This window comes from Rhodnius prolixus, unplaced genomic scaffold (genome assembly GCF_049639745.1).
Source record: "Rhodnius prolixus isolate KJV_2025 unplaced genomic scaffold, Rpr scaffold_3, whole genome shotgun sequence".
Lineage (NCBI taxonomy): Eukaryota > Metazoa > Arthropoda > Insecta > Hemiptera > Reduviidae > Rhodnius > Rhodnius prolixus.
This window is the reverse complement of record NW_027411603.1, coordinates 9,281,547-9,301,259: the sequence shown is the minus strand read 5'-3', so window position 1 is coordinate 9,301,259 and position 19,713 is coordinate 9,281,547. Positions and strand designations below refer to the sequence as shown.

At 29.7% G+C, this 19,713-nt stretch overlaps 1 protein-coding gene across 4 annotated transcripts in view; it reads right to left on the bottom strand.

Moving 5' to 3' along the window:
• Window positions 1-3,656: 3,656 nt before the first annotated feature.
• The window catches only part of Cdep (Chondrocyte-derived ezrin-like domain containing protein), a 144,044-nt gene continuing 127,987 nt past the window's right edge, over window positions 3,657-19,713 (bottom strand). For 2 of the 4 annotated variants that reach the window (XM_074125812.1, XM_074125811.1), the window contains 13 exons: window positions 15,386-15,545; window positions 14,527-14,629; window positions 14,349-14,438; window positions 14,068-14,259; window positions 13,112-13,295; window positions 12,902-13,011; window positions 11,682-11,828; window positions 10,398-10,537; window positions 9,099-9,223; window positions 7,543-7,679; window positions 7,352-7,459; window positions 6,937-7,088; window positions 3,657-5,072 (listed from right to left, as the gene is read on the bottom strand). In XM_074125812.1, the coding sequence (XP_073981913.1) occupies window positions 4,973-5,072; window positions 6,937-7,088; window positions 7,352-7,459; window positions 7,543-7,679; window positions 9,099-9,223; window positions 10,398-10,537; window positions 11,682-11,828; window positions 12,902-13,011; window positions 13,112-13,295; window positions 14,068-14,259; window positions 14,349-14,438; window positions 14,527-14,629; window positions 15,386-15,545 (1,748 nt within the window). In that variant the 3' untranslated portion in view covers window positions 3,657-4,972. Of the gene's footprint in view, window positions 5,073-6,936; window positions 7,089-7,351; window positions 7,460-7,542; window positions 7,680-9,098; window positions 9,224-10,397; window positions 10,538-11,681; window positions 12,619-12,867; window positions 13,012-13,111; window positions 13,296-14,067; window positions 14,260-14,348; window positions 14,439-14,526; window positions 14,630-15,385; window positions 15,546-19,713 lie in introns of those variants that run through there. The other 2 variants (XM_074125813.1, XM_074125814.1) reach the window with 2 other exon arrangements.

Here is a 19,713-nt window from a genome sequence, read left to right as displayed (position 1 = left end):
TTAGAATTTTTTTTATGGGAATAATTTCCTACCCATTTCCGTTTCTCTACCTTGGATCCTCTTGAAGCACGTTAACTCCAGTCTTCCAGTGGTCAAGCTAGATAATGACTAAACATCATTGCTTTAATTTTTATAATTGACTAGTCTATTTTTATGTTAATTTTTGTGTTACGTTGTTAATTTTATATTTATCAGTGCAATTGGAAATTAGGGATAGTACTCAATGTGTGTTAAAGAAATATAGTTTTGTTATTAACTGGGAAAGCTAACATTTAATGATATTTTTTAATGAATTGCGTGACATTTTTACTAATGCATAGGGTAAGTACAGAGACCGGAATCGGTGAACGAGTTGTTGGAATCGATTCCAACCCTGGAACTGATTCAAATCCAACGAGTCCAAAGACGGACTCGTTCTGCCCATCACTACTCACACTCACTACACGAGCTGACTGAGGGAGGTTACATATGTACGTGGTTACAAGATATCACATGGTTGTATGTGTGATACTTAAAATGTTAATGAACTACAAAACATTTTTTGAAAACAATAAAATAAAATAAATGAAACCTAGTATGTATTGTGGTTTTGTTTATTATTGTTAAATAGGTAATATTTTAGAATTATATTTTACATGAGGGGGGCGCGCTTTATGAATTTTACCGAACTCGTAAGACCTAGGATTTAGAACTAGAAGAATTAAAAGAGACTATTATAAAATTTAAGATAAATACATATGTGATTCTAATTACTCAAGAAATAATGAGAAAATATTAAAATCTGGAAAAGTTTAAACAATAAAGAACACGCAATTTGCTGAAATATTCACGCTATTTGGAATGACTTAAAAGGCGAGCCCGGGTTAATGGCTAGACTATGGTAGAATAAAACTTTTATTTTATGGAATTCAACATTTGGCAAACGTAATATATGCTTCAATACTTCTTTTAAAAGTTTAATGTTGATTTATTAATTCTTTCTTCTGCTTTAATGATTAAAACATTAACGTTTAAAAATTTATTTTCAACATTTAAATCTAGCTATGTCAATCTCAAATTTTTTTAAACTTAACGAGAAAGAGATTTGATACATGCAGAGTTCATTTAAAAGTAGAATTTCTTGAAATCATTTTGCATAAAATTAGATTTATTTTCATCATTGAGCATTAGCTAATTATTGTGAGTTAGAACAAATGAAAGTAATTGGAAACCGTTTAGATGGTTAATTATGATGAGAATAACTAATCAGCTGGTAATGTTAAGTTGAAGATATTTTCGAACAGATACCGAAGTTAATATTAATTTTTACCCAGAATTTTTTAATCTTTAAACTTAAACATACTCTATATGCTTTAATAAAACACAGTCCTATTTACAATCACAAGTCAGAATTTGTAATTTTAATCTTCTCATATTCTTTTGTTTTTTGGTAAATGTACTTATGAATCTATCTTGACAATAAAACTTACCAGTTTCAAAGGAATGCTTCTCAATTATCCTATCTATGTACCTACGTCCTTTTCAAATTTGATCCAATCAACTTTTTTCCTGGTTCTTCCTATTGGAACTTTATAACTCAGCTCGTGAGTAATCTTCCATTTACAACTTAATCAACTCCTTCAGGAATTATAAACAAAAAATCAATTAAAATGATTCAAGTAAATTAATAAACCTTTGTAATAGTATAATAATATAGGCAGTAATAGTTTCAATAAGCAACCGGTTTGAAAGGATTCTATCTTTTAATTTCGAATGTTGTTGGGCCCGGCGTGCTGGATAATATCTATTTATTTTATTATCACTATTTGGGAAATTCATACATCAAGACTTAATTAATAATAATTATGTTAGATTAGCTCTTTATGGGCTTAGATTTTCCGTTAGAGAGATTGGCCGAGTGGTCATACGAAGAAACTGTAACAAGTGTTCCTATTTCTCACAATATACAAATTTCATTTAATGGATATGTTTATGGTAATAAATCACCATTTTTCCTACCATATGCCAGCCTTCAACCTTAAAATAAAACCGATTATAATTGTTAATTAGTGCAAGCCCTGAAGATAACCTAGTCTCTGGGTCGAAAGATTGGTAAAGAATGAAAATAAATAAATAAAAAATAAGAAGTATGAAATTGGTACCATTCTCCGCTTTGGAGTAATGGATCAGTCACTGAAAAAGATTAATAAGAACTCCATAATAAAGATACGATTTTTATTAAAAATGTTTTTTGAGTTACTTACATGCAAGGAATCTTTTGGAGTAGTTAAGAGCTACTTTCTGCTCATTTCCTTCTTCCGATACAAATTATTGTCCGATGGAATTGCTCTTACTTAACAATAAAACTATCAACAATAACAAAACTAATCATAATTCAAAGTTAAGCCTGTAAAGAAGATGATTCTTATGGGCTTTCTTTCTTCAAAATTATTTTCTACTTAATCTGCAACTGGACAAAACAAATATATTGCTACTTGTAAAACTATGGTTTAAAGCGTTTTTTTAAAAATGACATTTCAAAATAAAGATGACTGAAAAATAAAACAAATAATTTAAAAAGGAAATTAAAATTAAAAGGCAGTAAATAAATTAATAATTGTTTTAGAGGAAGGGATTAGCTGAGTGGTTAGCGTAAGCTAGATTCTCACACGGAAATCCCAGGATCGAATCCAGCTTTTGGCCCTTAAATTTTCTCTTCCTTGGAGCTTCTTAAAGTTCACTGTCCGTTGATAGACGGTGTTGTCTGAAACTAGAGAACACTGTCGGAGCCGGCAGTGCACTGAAAAAAGCTCCGGGCGCCAATAACTTCAGATGTTGACGCGCCTCAAATAAAAAAAAAAAAAAAAAATGTTTTACGTTTCTTTTTATTATTTTTGCTTATATAAATAATATTAATTAATTATATGTAAATTTGTTTTTAATGGTCTTGTACAAAACTAAATTTTTTTTATGTTTCTTAACACAACTATACAGAATAATATTTATAAATAACATTATTTAACAATAAAAAGTAAACTAAATTTGTTAATAGTTTTCTTTTCCTTTTTAATTTTTTAATGTAAAAGATAAGATACAAAAATATATAATATATATTCTTATACATTATTGTGGTAGAATTTTTCCTTTCTTCCATTAAAAAAAATAGAGAATCACTCACTATAATTAATACATATATACTTTATTTGTGAATACTTTAAAATAACATTGACAACATTGAAGGCAAGATATGTGTAAATAAATTTTAACAAATCACAAATATAACATACTCTTTTTTACTTTTTTTTACTTTATTTTTGAACAGGTAAAAAAATGAAAAGAACTTAGGTTGATTACTTTGAATTATATATAAAATTTGAACCCATTAATTAATTAGATATAATTGATTCGTTAAAAACATATCATTTTTATTTTTTAATGTAATGACATTAGAGGTAGACGTGGATTAATTAATTTTTTAAAAGCTCTGCTAAAATTAACCTTTTTTTTCATTAATATGTATCAATTAACGTTCGTTTTTCATACACGTACATACGTGCAATTTAAAACGACAGTAACTATTAGAAGTTGTGAGTCTGTGCGTTCGTCTAAGGTTAAGTGTTTTGAAATGTATTAAACTGCATTTAAATAAGAAAATATTGTGATTCTTTTCTACAGAATTCTGAAAAAAATAAGTGGTGTTGTGTATGTTGGGAAAAATTGCGACAGTTCGAAAATTGTATTTTATTTGGAAACCACCTTCCACAGGAAATATTCGGATTATATGGAACTGATTTTTGGTGTGTAAGAATATCCAAGAAAATTCGCTGAAAAACGTTTCAACCAGTTTTCCCCAAATTGGTTGTAAACTAAATGCAGAAATTTAAACCAAACCCTTTTATACGTGACCTTATTTTCCGAAAACTTGTTTTTTTCTTTGGAGCATTTTGGGAAATGGCGAAGCTCTTAGTGTCATACGGGTACATGCATTTATATAATCAAGATATATAGAATTGAACTACCGAGGATTCGGTCAAAATGAAAATATAACAACTCCGTCTTTACGCCAACGTTTTGACAAATTTATTGCCTTCCTTAGAGAGTGGTTATGTGATTAGGTTGATTTAAATTGAAATAACAGTCTTTCTAAGTTTTCAGCATAATCACGCCCTAAGGAAGACAACAAATTTGTGGAAATGTTGGCGTAAAGATGGAGTTGTTGTTCTTTATTTTGATCAAATCCTCGCAGGTTCAATTCTAAATATCAATAGTTTATGGTCACTAAAATTATCAGCAATAGTTAAATCAACATAGAATTTACCATATTTACATTTAGGATATTTAATTTGTTTATGTTTTTAACGAAATTATCGTGAATTCTAAATAAGCGAGAATCTTAATATTATTAGTGGTTTTCTTGTATTATTAAAATATCATTTCAATATTTTTTGTAATAAATAAAAAAAGAAAATTTAAAAAATGTTAAATAATTCGTTTTCCTAGAAAACTAACAATTTTATTACTTAAACATTTAATGATATCAATTTTCCAAAAAATCAACTTTATATACAAATATATATATATATATATGCGTGTGTGTGTGTCTGTAAAATTGTAATTTTAATAAAATTAAAACAAAAACTGAGTTTCAATAAAATATACATAAAAATTCCCTCTAACCCTAGCAACAATTTTAAATTTATCAATATTTGGTGACAATCGTTTGTTTCAGTTTTCCTTCCTTACTTAGAAATTAAGTCTTTTTAATAATAGTTTCCCTAATCCCCCCCCCCCTCCCAAAAGAAAACAATAACTAAAAAAATCCTGGACGGTACAGGTTACAAAAATGTTTTTTCAAATTAATGTAAACAAGTGCGTCCAAATTTTTAAAATAATTATTCATCCAGTTCTAATCAAATATTATGCATTAATATTTTTTAAAAAATGCAAAAAAAAAGAACTGGTTTGAATATATTTTGCTCACTTGGTATCCTGTTCAGCTGTTGATGATCTTGGTCTCTAGAGTACTTTCTTTTCTGCTGAACAGTCTGATTCTTCCGCTGTGCTGAGTAGCACTTCCGATCACTTCCATCCATCTGATAAAAAAAAAAAAAATTAATGTAAATATGAAACAAGAAAGAATTCAACTCCACTCTAATTTAAATCAAATATTCCTACTTCAAATCGAAGAACACAATTACAAAAAAAGAACAAAACAAATAAAAAAAAACTGATTTTAACACAACTTTCTATTACTAAGGTTGTTTCTCATAAATTTTCTTCAAACTACGAACATTTGAGTCATATTTTATTGCCATTGAAACACAACAATTTTACTTTAAATACATTATAATAAAATGTAACACTATTCCTATCCGAAAATTGTTTTAAAACTAACTTTTTTAGAAACATAAGAAAATTATAAGTTATAAATCTAAGTGTCTGTAATGTACTTACTAAGAATATCCTAAGAGAATATTTGAGACAATGAATAATTCTTCAGCTAAGATACACACTTCTAATTGTTGAGGAATTATACATTTAACACCTTTTTAAAATCACTTAATAATTAGGATCGTGCTTACAGAAAATAGCACTTTAGAGGGATCCTACCCAGCCCTTTTCCCACATTTACTCTCAAACTTATTTGCTATGAAAAATGTACACAACATCTATAGTTCTACATTTGTGTAATTATTACACCAAGTAAAAGAAAATTGTTAAGAGCCAATTCCAGAAAAACCTTGAAAGAAAAAAAATAAAAAACGCTAAAATGAAGAGATACTTTCGGTTAATTTTGACCAAAACCTTATAGTGGCATCCATCCTCTGGTAATATTTAAGTGGAATATGAAATTTAAGGTTTTGATTTACGGTGGATACTTACAAATCACTATCACTTTTGAAAAAAGTGTGTCATACTTATCATGGGACCTCAAAACGAACATGATGAAATCTCAAAATCTAAAATCGACATGATTACAATATCTCATACTAGTAGGAGGAACTAAAAAATTTAAAAAATACTAGATGCAAAACATAATCAATCTCCTATTTACTTTAAACTAAATCTCTGTTTCAAATAAAAAACCAAATAGCACATTGAGATTACGAAGAAGAAAAGGAACACTGTACTTCTCCATTTTATATCTATCCAGCTCAAACATTTCCTACCAACTTTGAATTTTATAAAAACATTTAATTCATGCTAAAACAATGGAAAGTTGGTACAACCATTCACTTTTGGATTTCGTGAAGGTTTTTTTTAATAGAAGTTTTATGTGGAAGTCAAATTCCCACTTGAATTTGAGATGAACTAATCTAATAAAATCTTTTATCTGTCGTAGCACGTATTGAATATTGAATCTCTGTCCGGTTCCGAGCTTTCTTCCGTTTTCGCAGGAAGATTTATCAGTTTGGAGAAAAGATTTCACTTGACTGATTGAGGTGTTTATACATAGTTACTACATGGTGTTTATATGTTTTATTCAAAATGTTTAATGAATCGTAAAACATTTTGTAAAAATAATGAAACAAAATTAATTAAACCAAGAGTTTGAGTTGTATTTTATAAGGGTGGTGCGCGAATTGAAGCCAAAACCAAATTATACTCATTTCATTTGTAATCGGAAATAATTATTGTTAAGTAAAACACTGATGAATATATCATTCTAATTATTTAATAAGTGCATAAATAAGTATAATCTTGTAAAGAAATTTTTTGAAACATCACTACCCCAAACTGATTAATCAATCTCTTGTGACGAATGAATGTCCGAAACCAATGAGTAAAACTAAAACGGATAAAATCAAAGAACATTCCTATCAAACGGGCCACATACTTGAGCCCAATAATTGCAGATAATCCTAGTCAAGAGTAACAATTTTTCAGGTCTAGATTTGTAACCACAACCACAATTAATCTTGACTAATAAAATAAATAGACAATAATAACACTTACCTTCCAAAAGTGTATTCACTTTCAGCTCGAAAAAAGTATACATGATTTTTAAATTGCAACTTAAATACATAATCTTTGTTTATATTATCCTTTTCCGTGGGCGTTGTTACACAATACCCTAACAAGGGTAAACTAGCTAAAGGAGCGTCATCCTAAAATAAAAAAATATTTTTAACATAACATAAAGAAAGAAGCTTTATGGGAAGAATTATAAAAAGACATGTTCTGGGTGATAAGCATGTAAACAACGCAGTGCATAACATAAGCATATCTAAGGCCATGAGTTTTCTCAAGTTGGAGTGACACATTTTTAGGAATTTTTGAAATTCAATTGTTTAATAACAATAAATGTATTGATTATCTTTTAATAATATCTATTTTCAAATGATTTATTTTGAAACCTGGTAAAACATACCTGAAAGGTTTTATAAAAAAACAGGCAGAAATTAGTGAAAACTACCCATAATTTTTGCCAACCATTACTATTTTTGAACTTTCTTAATAAATAACCACTTAATTGATTCTGAAAAATAAAAAATAACTTTTTAAAATAATTTTCATTGTTCATGCTACAAAAAGAGTTTATTTTACTAAAGTGAACTGTACCTGGGCCGCTCTTATCTGATCGTTCAAACTGATGCTGGTGTTTCTATGCCAACAGACGTGTACTGTGGTATTACTTCGTTGTGGTGTTGCTCGAACAGTATCTTCTCCACATTTTTCATTTACATCATCAGCAGAGCCTGTAAGTTGCGCAATTAATTTTAACAAACAAAACCTTCAAATCTTGTTAAACAGTAGAAAATTAAAAATTTAATTTCATGCGAACAAATCAAAGAATAGAAAGAAAGACTGATGGTGAAAAGCAGTAAATAAGAGTGGTTTAGAAATAAGATCGGTGTTACTAGTTTATTGTAACTAAAAAAAAAACGGGACCAGTCCATAGTTTAACGAAGAGTAAAACGGCACAGATCGCTGATATTATGTTATTTCCTGGGAGAAGGAAGCTACTTTCCTTTTCAGTTGGAGCTTGCTGGCCTTAAAACAAAACAAAACAGAAAAAAGACGTTTTTTCCTTCCAAAAACCTTGCAGCCTTCTGGCCCGACTGTCTGTCAGTCACTGCCAATGCTTGGTAAAGAAACGACTCCCATGATATCTAGGTAGAAAGCATTGAAACGGATGTATTAGCCGTTCACTACCAACTCGATTAACTCCATAAAATAAAATGTGGACGAATGCGATGAAATAATGTACATTGTTTTTTAAAATTCCATTATAAATAAATTCAAATAAATTTATTGCTATCATTCAACGCCTACCAAAAAATTTAGAGTTGAATTATTGCGATTACATTCATTACCACTTCAATATACATTAGAGCTCTGAGTTAATCGAAATGGCTTCTGAAATAAATTTCTATTCAATGGCCAAAAGAAGTTGGTCGTTTAATGGTGTTTTCTTTTTATTATTTTTGGTAAATTTATTATAAATATAAAAGGCTATGACTGAACCAAGTAATTTGACATTTAAATTTAAGATATTTCTGAATTTGTCGAGTGAAAGGTCAAAACTAACAGTGGATAACGTGGAGCCGCTGCTTTTAGACAGCAGTACAGAGGGAGTAAGACATTGGTGAGCAAAGAATATTTAGCAAGAATTGAGCGACAATTGTGCTTGAATCGCCTATCAAATAAATCAGATTAACCAGATTAATTTCCACAGAAACGTGACTATGGAGCAGTTTCCAACATCATACAAATTTATTTTAAATCGGGACTTCTAATTTAACAGATACAACATACTCTTAGATAATTATGTAGGGAAAACTAATGCAGAACAAATGAAAAATTGGGCGGGAATGGCTGTGGAAATTTGAAAAAGAAAAAGAAAAAATAGATTGGGAACTGCGAAGTGATGTCTTCTGTAAAAACAAAGTCATGAGATTCATGCTAGACTACCTAATTTTGAAAGGAGCATAAAAAGCCATTCTTCTGGATAGTGCTGAAATTTCTGCAGCTTCAATATTTTATAATCTAAGGGTATATGAAACTCCCCTAAGTATCTTCTTTCTATCTCTCCCACCCAGTAGAAGATAAATATATAGAAATTTATAATTTTTAGAATGAATATAGAAATATTAACATAATACGCCTAAACTCACTTGAACATTTCAGACTGAGCAGACTAGTTTGTTTAGTTATATTTTTACTTTCTTCAATAGCTCTGGCAATATCCTCCAACCACTTATCCTTTTCTTCCGGACTATTTGCACTAACAGTGATAGCTCTGAAATTGTAAAATTAACTCAATACTAAAACAAGGATTTAGATTATTTTGTTAATTTTTATTAAGTTAAAAAACTAGATGTTATTTTTTCGGTTTAGAAAGAACATTTCTGGCATCAAACAGTTTATAACATTGGTGTTTCAAGTAGTATAGTCGGAGAATTCCTTTAACATTCGAAGCTGCAAATGTAAGGAAGTGGGGGGGGGGGTTTATTATGGTTATTAGTCAGTGGGAAAGGACTTCGATGTATAACGCCAGAAATAACAGCTAACCGAGTCTAGGATGATAATCCATTCCTAGTGACTATACGTAGCCTCCACATATCCTAAACATCATAAGATAAATGGATGTTTCCATTTCTGACTCACAAACTCTACAGAAAAATTATCGAGTAATGAATCATCCAAGTGCCTGATAGAGAGAGACACCTCAGCATCTAACTAACTAACTAACCACGCATCAATAGTACGGGTGAACCAATCTTGAATATATTGCACTCATGTACATTAAAGAAGATTTAAATTTGCACAGGAAGCTATACAGACTAATCCATTTGAGCTAATATCATAAGGCTTTCTATTGGTATCAACGTTCAAAGAATATGGTGTAAAATTTGTAATTGTAAAAGTGTGATCGCTAGATTGTGCCTAGGGGTTAGCTGAATCTAAACAGTTGCACATATCAACTACCTCTCTGACCCGTATGCATTTGGTGGTGTCAGTATTCAATGCTCTTCCTGAATCAGACTTGTATGCCCGCAGAAACAGAAGTGTCTTGAAGAAGGGGTTACTTCACTCCCACGAAAGACAAGCCATTTTTTAAATGAGAGAGATTACTATAATATAAAGAGTGACTATCAGGCCTATTCAATAAAAGAAGTATATCTATAGTGTTCCTTTTAATGAGCATTGGATACCTGCGGATACAATAAGCTAAGCTTACGATATTTCAACACTTCAACTGTCTCTGCAAGCTTTAATTATTTAGTATTAGTGACAGAGCATTGAGAGCAGCTGTTCTTCTTGCTGTTTTAAATAAATCTAATGTAAAGACGTCAAGGTCAAATAAATGAATAAGTGGCTAGCTAGTCCCGCTTTCTCTTTTGGAATTGCAGTTTTATCTTCCTTTTTTTAAACATCAAATAAGTAAATTTTATTAATTAAAATAGTCTTACCTTGTTCCTGAATAAATGATAAATGAGTTCGGAGTAGGATTATCTTCCCTTTCTTGAACAGTCAAACTGCTAATCGGCATCTGGCCATGTACTTTAAAAGTTTGTCCGCAAAGATTGCTATATAACATCATATCCGATAGCTGAAAGTGGGCAAAAGTTAATTAAGACTAACAAAAAACTAAAGTTCTATTTTTTAAAGTTTTTAGGAAATATTTTTTGCTGGATTCAATTTGCCTTGCATAATCTTTGCAATATATCGTCCGTAAGTGGTCTCGTCATAGCTTTATAATGCTATAAAATTATTTAAGCTTAGTATAATCCAAAGTTTGATTCGTTCAAGTTAGGTGCTATTTTTATATTTTTAATTAGTTCTTACTAATGTCCAGGCAGTATTTTCTATTTTTCTGAGTTATAGTCTCTCTACATCTAAATTTAGAATACAAATATTATGGATATTTTTGTATTCTTTACTCAGAGCAAACCTTCAAGTATCAGAAAGTTCCTGATAAAGCCACCACCAGAGCACCTATAGCGGCCGGTAGGTGCTCCCTCAGCGAGGAATATTAAAATATTGTTCGTAAGTAATAATTTTTAAAAATTTATTTTGCTGCATATCCTTTCCTAAACTTCATTAAATTCTTATTCTTAAAATTGTTAAAACCTTTCAGACTACATTTAATTTGTAGTTAAAATAAGTCAAGTTGTTATTAAGTAATTAATTAGAAACCAATCCATTGGCCCCCACGATTAGTTATATTAAATTGTGCATATACGATTAATACTAAATAAAATTGTGCAGTCTCTCTAAGAGAAGCCATTTTCATTTTCTAATACATATGCAGCTTCTTCTGCATTAAGAAAACATTATTTTCTCAATGTCAAAATATTTCGAACAAATTTGAAAATATGTAATTGTGTTTTCTTTGAATTCTAAAGTTTAGTTGATATGCAAACAAAAATGTGGATAGTTAAAGAGAGTTTAACTTAGATCAGTGAATGTTTAACTGATTATAAAAAAAAATGCTTTAATTTTTGTCAACTCATGGCAATATTTTTGCAACTACGTATTTAACTATTTATATTTACTCTTTTTAATTATTCTTTAACATAAAATATGATTTCTTTTTGCTTAATTTTATTTCACTTTTTGTTTTTATCAGTTTTTTTGTGCTTTATATCGTCGTACACTATTCCTTATTTTGTACAAGCTCAGCTATAATAACAAATAAATTTCTATTCAATTTTATTTTAACTATATTTATATTTTTTTAAAATATCACTTACTAGGAAAAACATCCTCTGTTGGAAACCTTTGCGTTGAGAAAATTTTGAAAGACATCCTTGTCTAATAAAATGCCTCCCACCTTCTGTTAATATTCCTTCAAATCCGCTTATATCTCGACTCAATTCTATTAGTTGGACATAATTTTCCTGTAAAAATAAAAGATAGAATAATTCATTTATTAGAACGCAAACAAACTTATCACATTACGTTTCTATAAAATAGAACATCGGGTCTTCCTTACGTCTTTTGTAGATCTTTTTTTTTTTCTTGGAGTATTGGATCGTAAATAATAATTATTTTTAACTTTGTCGATCATTCTACATGTAATTCACTCACCTTCAGATGCTTGATAAATGAGATGTAAGTGAATAAATAGCTGATAAATTTAAGTCTTTAACATAATTGAATAAACCATGAAAAATTCTGTTATGTAAAAAGGATTTTAATTCTTTCCTGGCCAAATCTCCAAAACAAAAAAAAATCTATTTTTTTTTTAATTCCAATTCTTCTAGAATAAAGCTTTTTTATACAAATGTATAATAAATAATGTAAATACGTACGATATAGTAAATCCTCTAACACACGAATTCGTAGTAAAATAGTTTTCTCCAAGAAATATAATTGTATAAGTAACTCAGAATAAATAGAAACAGTATCAGTTAAAAAAAGTAAGCACTCGAATAAAATGCATGTACACAATAATTCTTCTCTAATAGTTGAAATTGACTTAGAAAAAAATCATTCTTAAAATATAAAACTATTAAGTGAAATAGTTGAAATAACATCATTTCTTACATATTAAACAATAATTAATCATCATAGAAATTGACAGACATCATTAAACCGTAGAAATTGCGATTAACCCTGAACCATGTACAAGTAGTAGTACATATGTTATAACCTTCCTCTCAACATTAGGTTATCATCGACTATATTTTTTTTTTTTTTTTTTTTTTTTGGCGCATCAACAGCTGAGGTTATTGGCGCCCGGAGCTTTTTCCAGTGCACTGCCGGCCTCCGGACAGTGTTCTCTCGTTACAGACAACACTGTCCATCACCGGACAGTGAGCTGTAAGAAGCTCCTAGGAAGAGAAAATCTAAGGGTCAGCTGCTGGATTCGAACCCGGGACCTCCGCGTGGGAGTCCAGTATGCTAACCACATAGCTAATCCCTTCCCTATATATTATTATTGTTAAATTAATAATTAATGAAACATTACCGAATACTGTAAAATTGTGTGGATATTTTTGGTACATTCTAATAATTTAAATTTGGCAGTTTCAAAATCTTCATATTCTGGATGTTCGTAACTGTAATGTTTCATCAAACCTATAAAAACAAAAAAATAAATAAAATAGAATTAATTGAGATAATCACCTAATTTTTTTTTCAGGCATGTAATTTTTTAGACATATATAATAAGTCTTACGATCAATGAGTTGGATGTAGTGTAATAAACGTTGGACCGGCTTCAAAATAAATAAAGTAAGGGGTAGATAACAGATTTTATTCTTCTCAAAACTGGTGTACATCTGTTCAAATGAATCATTGCACAAATCTTTGCTCAATTGTTCAAGCACTGTTTGGTGCTGTTCTAAATAATCTTGGTAAAACTAAAAATAAAATTTAAACTAAAGCAATAAAACAAAAAGAAAATAAATTAAAAGAAACTAAAAAAATCTAGATTGTTATAAAATAAACCTCTAAATGTGAAAAGTATAAACAATATAAGTTTATTTGGATTCAAGAACCATTATGAATGGTTATTCAAAAACCATTTATTCGAATGGTTTAACAGCTTCAATCAACTTGATCGAAGCTGTAGTTTTTTCCTAGAACAAACCCACAAATAATTTTTCTTTCTAGGTAGAGGAACTTGGGTCCCCTTATTCTTCCACTGTTAAGACGCCCATTGATAAAATATGAAACAACATCGAAGCCTCAATCTTGGCAGAACTCTTGGTCTCTTTTCTCCTTGATATCTTTTATCACAGGCCATTCGAAAGGCTCTTTTCTGTGCAGGTTACATCGCTAGCGCAACTTCCTAGTTTTATGACAACTAAAAGCATCTTCTTCCCAATAAAGCTGATAAATTCAGCATTTTCACTTAAGAACCGTTATGAGCAACTCCACGAGGTAAGACTGATAACCTAGAACAAGTGTAGAGGAGGGAACAGCTTGCCTTGCAATAGCTGGTTTGCGAAATGAGACCACACACGCTACCATAACACTAAATCAATTCATAAAAAATATCCTCGTGGAAAAATGGCAAATTTCACGTACTCGACTCTCAAAAAAGATTAAGCACATAGGTCCATTTGGCTGTATTGCCTGGGGAACAGATCGCGCCTTATGGATATCACTGTTACTTCGATAGATGTTTACCTGTAGATTGCTGACAGCTTTAAGAAAGATATCAGCGATTTTATGGTGGTGAGCGCCTCTGTTTTCCCAGGTAGCCAGTCTTAGTTCAACTTCTTTTAATAACAGACAGTGCGCATCGTGCAGTGGATCAATTATGTTCAATAAATTTGTGATAGACAGTGCATCGTTTTTGTTGAATTCATCTCTCAACCACTGGAAAATTTAATATTATGAATATATCAAACATAAGATATAGCACAAGTGACAGAAAAATTAACGCAATGTATTTAATTTCTTCTTACCAAATTAATAACTTCCAAATCTTTCCTATAAGTACGCTCAGTCATTAGTATTTCTTTCGCTATAAAATACCCTTTATCTGACGAATATCTCTATAAATTAAGCATAGTTTAATAGTTATTCAGATCTAATAATTGAAAAATATTTATACTTTTAATAATACTGCAGATTGTTTCATACCTTTTTTTTAACCTCTCCATCTAAGGTGTCAGAGGTTCCAACATTTCTGACAGAATCTTCCCTTAATGTTTTCAAAGGACTTAATTCGGGTGACGTATGTTCACTATGGATAAAAAGTTGATGAATTAAGAGCTATTTAGATCGAAAGAAAGGAAATATTTGAGCGATCTCTAAGTTAAGTGTCTAAGCGATACTAAGGTTTAGCTACACCCTTGGTGAGGAAATTTTAGCTCCCAGCTATTTTTAGTAATTTGAGGTTTGAGGCGTGTTAATAGTACTTTCTCTTAGTAATAAGTAAGAGAAAATAACAATAGGCCGGAATATTCCGCAACTTCCTTGGTACAACCCCTGCCGGAGAGTACTAAACTTATTAAATATCAATAAGTAAATAAACTAAACCATAAGTTAAAATTAAATTTTTTACTTCTCTTACTTGGTAGAGAAATTATTGCGATGTCAAATTTTCAACTTTGAGACTTCACCAAAAATGTTTTTTTTTTGAGGACCTCTAAAAAATTGGTTATATAATTCTGGATTTGAGAAAAGAAGAAACGGAGGAATTGAAATTCAATCAGCAGAAAAAGTAATAGTGAATGTGAATGCACAAGTAAGATTTGCGATGTAAATAACAAGATTACCTTTACCTCAAAGTTGGTCCACGCTTTGTCAGAATGGCACGCTGCACTTTATTTTTAAGCAACTTGCCTAAGGCACGCTGGGAACTTAATAGTAAGGGGGCAAAACAAAATGTACGAAACACAGAAGAATGTAGAAGCGATATTTAGCTCGAGTTACAATTAAGTAAAATACAAAATTAAGGAAATACAAAACCTATAATTACAATGAAAGAAGTAATTACCCATTAATGGCGTTAGGTCCACCGTTAATTTTCGGTACTGTAGGATGTACAGCGATAGTGACGTTGTTGGTTTTGTGTTTTGGACTGCTGTTCGCCAGGGGTGAAGAAAATCTTGGCGAACCAGGTGGCGCTATTTTCTCATCAACTTCCACGACAGCAACTGTAAGAAGAAATTAATTAAAGATTAGCGATCATGCAAGTGCTAAAAAATCTCATTATGAATAACAAATGAAAAAAAAAATCAAAATAAAATGAAGCTACATAATAGGTGAACAAAAAGAAAAATATCAAGTGGTGGGAGAAATCATGCCTAAAAATAAAATATGACTCTAAAAACTAAAATAATAAATAAAATGATTGTAACATACATCATGCTGAAATTTGCATTATATAAAGTGCTTCTGCAAAATATAAACTTGGATAAATACTAGTAAGATATTTTTAAATGGTAATGATTAAATTTTTCTTAAAAATGCGCTTTTTTGTACAGCATATGAAAAAATTTGAAGCTTAAATCTTAAAAAAAATTCGTCTTAACGAGATTCAATCATTAGTTTTAGATCTAAGCCTATAACAATTTTGAATAACAAAACAAAATTAAGTGATAAATTCTTGTTTCATAAAAAGTTTAAATAAGCAATAAAACGTGCATAAACTAATATTTTGTTTTAGATAAGTGGTAACATGCTTCAAAATAAAATTAAAAAGAACATAATTTAGAAAAATAAATCAATTAACAAAGACATTATTAAACGTAGGAACTATTTTACAGATTGATCAATGTTGACTTATTCTCAATCCTGCTTATCCAGTGCCCTTAATAATACGCGACAATAAAGAAAAGGACCCATCAGATTCAAAACCTATTGAATATTTTGTCTATCTACCGGCCTTGACAATAAGTTGGTTTGTCCCAACTTATCAAATCCTTGATCGCATGTAAAAGGACAAGTTTTGCAATTCTATGCAGTAGTATATTTAGTTTACTCTAAGGCATCTTCAAAAAATAAATAACTACCTTCAATGAAACTGAATTCGCATTGTATACAAATAATTTTTGAGACAATTAAGACAGAATCGCCGCGATATAAGGTGAGAAATAAGAGCCAGTTCTGTTAGTAGATATCCTCTCTTTATTTCTGAAGCTGTGGGATGAACAATAAGCCGGGACTATTTTTAAGAGTTATGTTTCTGATCTAATATATCTGCGTCTTAAGTTAGGACCAATATGGGGCATATTATTTACAAGCTTATCTCGGTAGTCTCTACTAATCAAGGAAAATGGCTCACCTACCAGTTCTAAGGTCCTGCCAGTAGCTGGCCCTAACACATGCGACATAACTACCAGGAGCATCACCTGAACTATAATTGGCAAAACAACTAAAGAAGAAATCCTAGTTCTTGTCAAAGGAGAGATATCTCTTATTACAACAACAAGGAGTCTGCAAGATAAACACTACCTAGAGAACAAGACCATCTCCATGATCTAACCAATACAAATACAATATACTTTATAACAATAACTAACATTTTAATATATAGTGGAAGTAACTAACAAAATTCTATTGAACACCAGATGGTTAACGAAATTACATCTTCAGAATCTTAATTTAATTTTACTGTAAACATTTAAACAATATCTTGAAAACAATTACTATTCTGCATAGTTCAGCCAACAATATGTTCAATCAATACTTACTAAAGTTCGCTGTACTAATAAAGAGATTTTAAACAATTGTTGATTCACCTACATTATTTGAACATAGTTCCTACATTTTAACAATAACAAAATAAGGGTGATAATAACAAGTAATTATGAACTAAACAAAATATTAAGAATGAAAACAAAAATTAAAAAAGAGAACTTTCTTTAAACAAAAAAAGAAAAAACAAAAATAGAAAAATATAAAATATATTTATTACTCACATATTTTTTCCGTTTTTTTGAGGAGGAAAAAGCAATTTTTTATATTATTAAGTAAAATACAAAATCAAAATGTAGATTTCATTTTTCATTTTGTTTTTATTTAGAAAAAAACAAAAAATCATAAGTTCCATATATTCTTTTGTCAAATAAAAACAACAAATTATTTTAAGTACTATAATAACTGTAATACGATATTTGGAAATTAATGTACTTAATTAACATAATTAATTTTTGTTCCTCTAGTTGAGTATAAATCCTACACAATGAAAGACAAATATTCAATGTTTAAGTAACAAATTTTTTATTATTTTGTTTACAAATAAAAATTAATTAGCGAATAATAAATTAATTCAAAGGTTTTAAATATAAATAAAGTATAATCTATATTGATAAATAGAGGGAAGTCATTGCTAGTAGGTTTTGTTTTTCTTTCAATACATTATTCAACACCAAAAATGAGTTTTATTATCTTCGTGAAAAGTTGTTTTGTTTATACATACATAGGTAGTGAAAATTCTCTTTTAACCTTAACTTGGCACATTTTATTTTTCTTATAATTATTTGCCTTTAAATGTACAGAGAGAGATTTTTAAAATAATTGCTTTTGTGACCGTATAAATTTATTAGAGATACATGAAAGAAATTTTTGTTGCTGTCTGTTAAGTGCGAAAGAATGAGGGCCTTTTTTTCTTCTATTTATTTCATTCTCCTCCCTCCTATACCTTTTAAGATGTCAAACACATTTCTAGTACGTTTTTAAGAATTAGATAGATTGCTTCTGCAACTATGCAATCCGGAAGAGATGTATCTAATTCTATATCTACTGAAATCCTGCCTAAGCAAATGAAGTCATGAATTATCATCTTTCAAGTGACTCTGAACTACAAGTTCGTGTGGGTGTGGCTCAGCAAGCTTAGTGTTTTGGTCGAGGGAAATGAAATTTGCCTTTTATTTTATAACTCCGAGGTTTACATTTGTCGCAGTTAATGGAAGGAATCAAATACACCTGGCAAAGAAGTTGCAGAATTACTCGTTTATACTGGATTCAATGCTAGTCTCTCCAAAGAAGACGGAAAGGAGGGAGAAAAATCAAGAGAAATTTGTTCAAGAGAAACTATTCAGTATATGACGCAGGCGAAGATTTTGTTTGGTTAAGTTTCTTGTCAGTCTGTGTCTGTTCTTTCTGAGGAGATAACACCATGCGGCTGCAAAACGGGAAAGCTCCAATACGTCATCGATGGTCTTAATCATGGTTAAAAGAAGTCTTTAGATTGTCAACACAAAAGGTGATTAGGCTGTCAAAGAAACATAAAAAAGAAAGCATCTTTTCGAACAATATTTCGCACAAAAAAAAAAATTACTCAAAAGTAAAAAAAAAAAAAAAACCTTAACCTTTAATTACCAATATTTATAATTCTCAAAGGAATTTTAAATATTAATATTTAAATCAACATTTATGATGGATATATTATGCCTTTGCCTCCCAACAATGAAGTTATTTAAGTGTTTTATCTTTTTCTTTGGATTGTAACATTTTCTTCTTTGGAATTCCTTTATTGGAAGACTAGATTCTGGCACATTTCTGTACTTATTTTTTTTTCTTTATAAATACAATTATATATATACATCAGCTTATAGTTTTTTTGTTTAGTTACATGAAGATAAATGTACATTATTACAGTTCAACATATAATTTATAACAATTTTTATGCAAACTTACATTTTTTTAAAAAAAGGACTTTTATTAAAATGAATTAAATTACTTTGCAAACAAATAAGAACCGAAAAATTAAAAATATGAATTAAAAAATATTTTTTTAAAAAACTTTAAAAAAGAGTTTAACAATGAACATTTATACACAATTTTTGAGAAAAGAGAATCTTTTTCTTTAAGCAACATTTTTGGAGATTAATCTCTTTAAAAAAACAAATCTCTATACAAGTAAGGATAAATTCTACAACAGTTTTTTTTTATAACAATAAATAAACAATGAATAAATTCAAAATGTTTCAAAAACAAACATGAAAATAGTTTTAAAAATTTATCTTGTAAAATAAAATTAAGAACTATGGGCTAATCACTTAAAAAGTACGCATTCTCTTCTACGCTTGGAGAAAATCCAGCTTTTATTTTAATTATAATTAGGTTTGTGTAGTAATATAATATTAATCATAGTCATCCAGCTGCTAGGAGCTTCTTACAGCTCACTGTTAGATGATAGACAGTGTTTACTGTTAAAAGAGAACACTCTCTACAGAGCGGTAGTGCACTGAAAAAAGTTCCGGGTGCCAATTATCTCAGATGTTGACGTGCCTTAAATAAAATCTAAGAATACTTTTTTTCTCGAAGACTTTTTACTTAATATAATAAGTCATAAAGTACTGGATTTACTACCAAGGC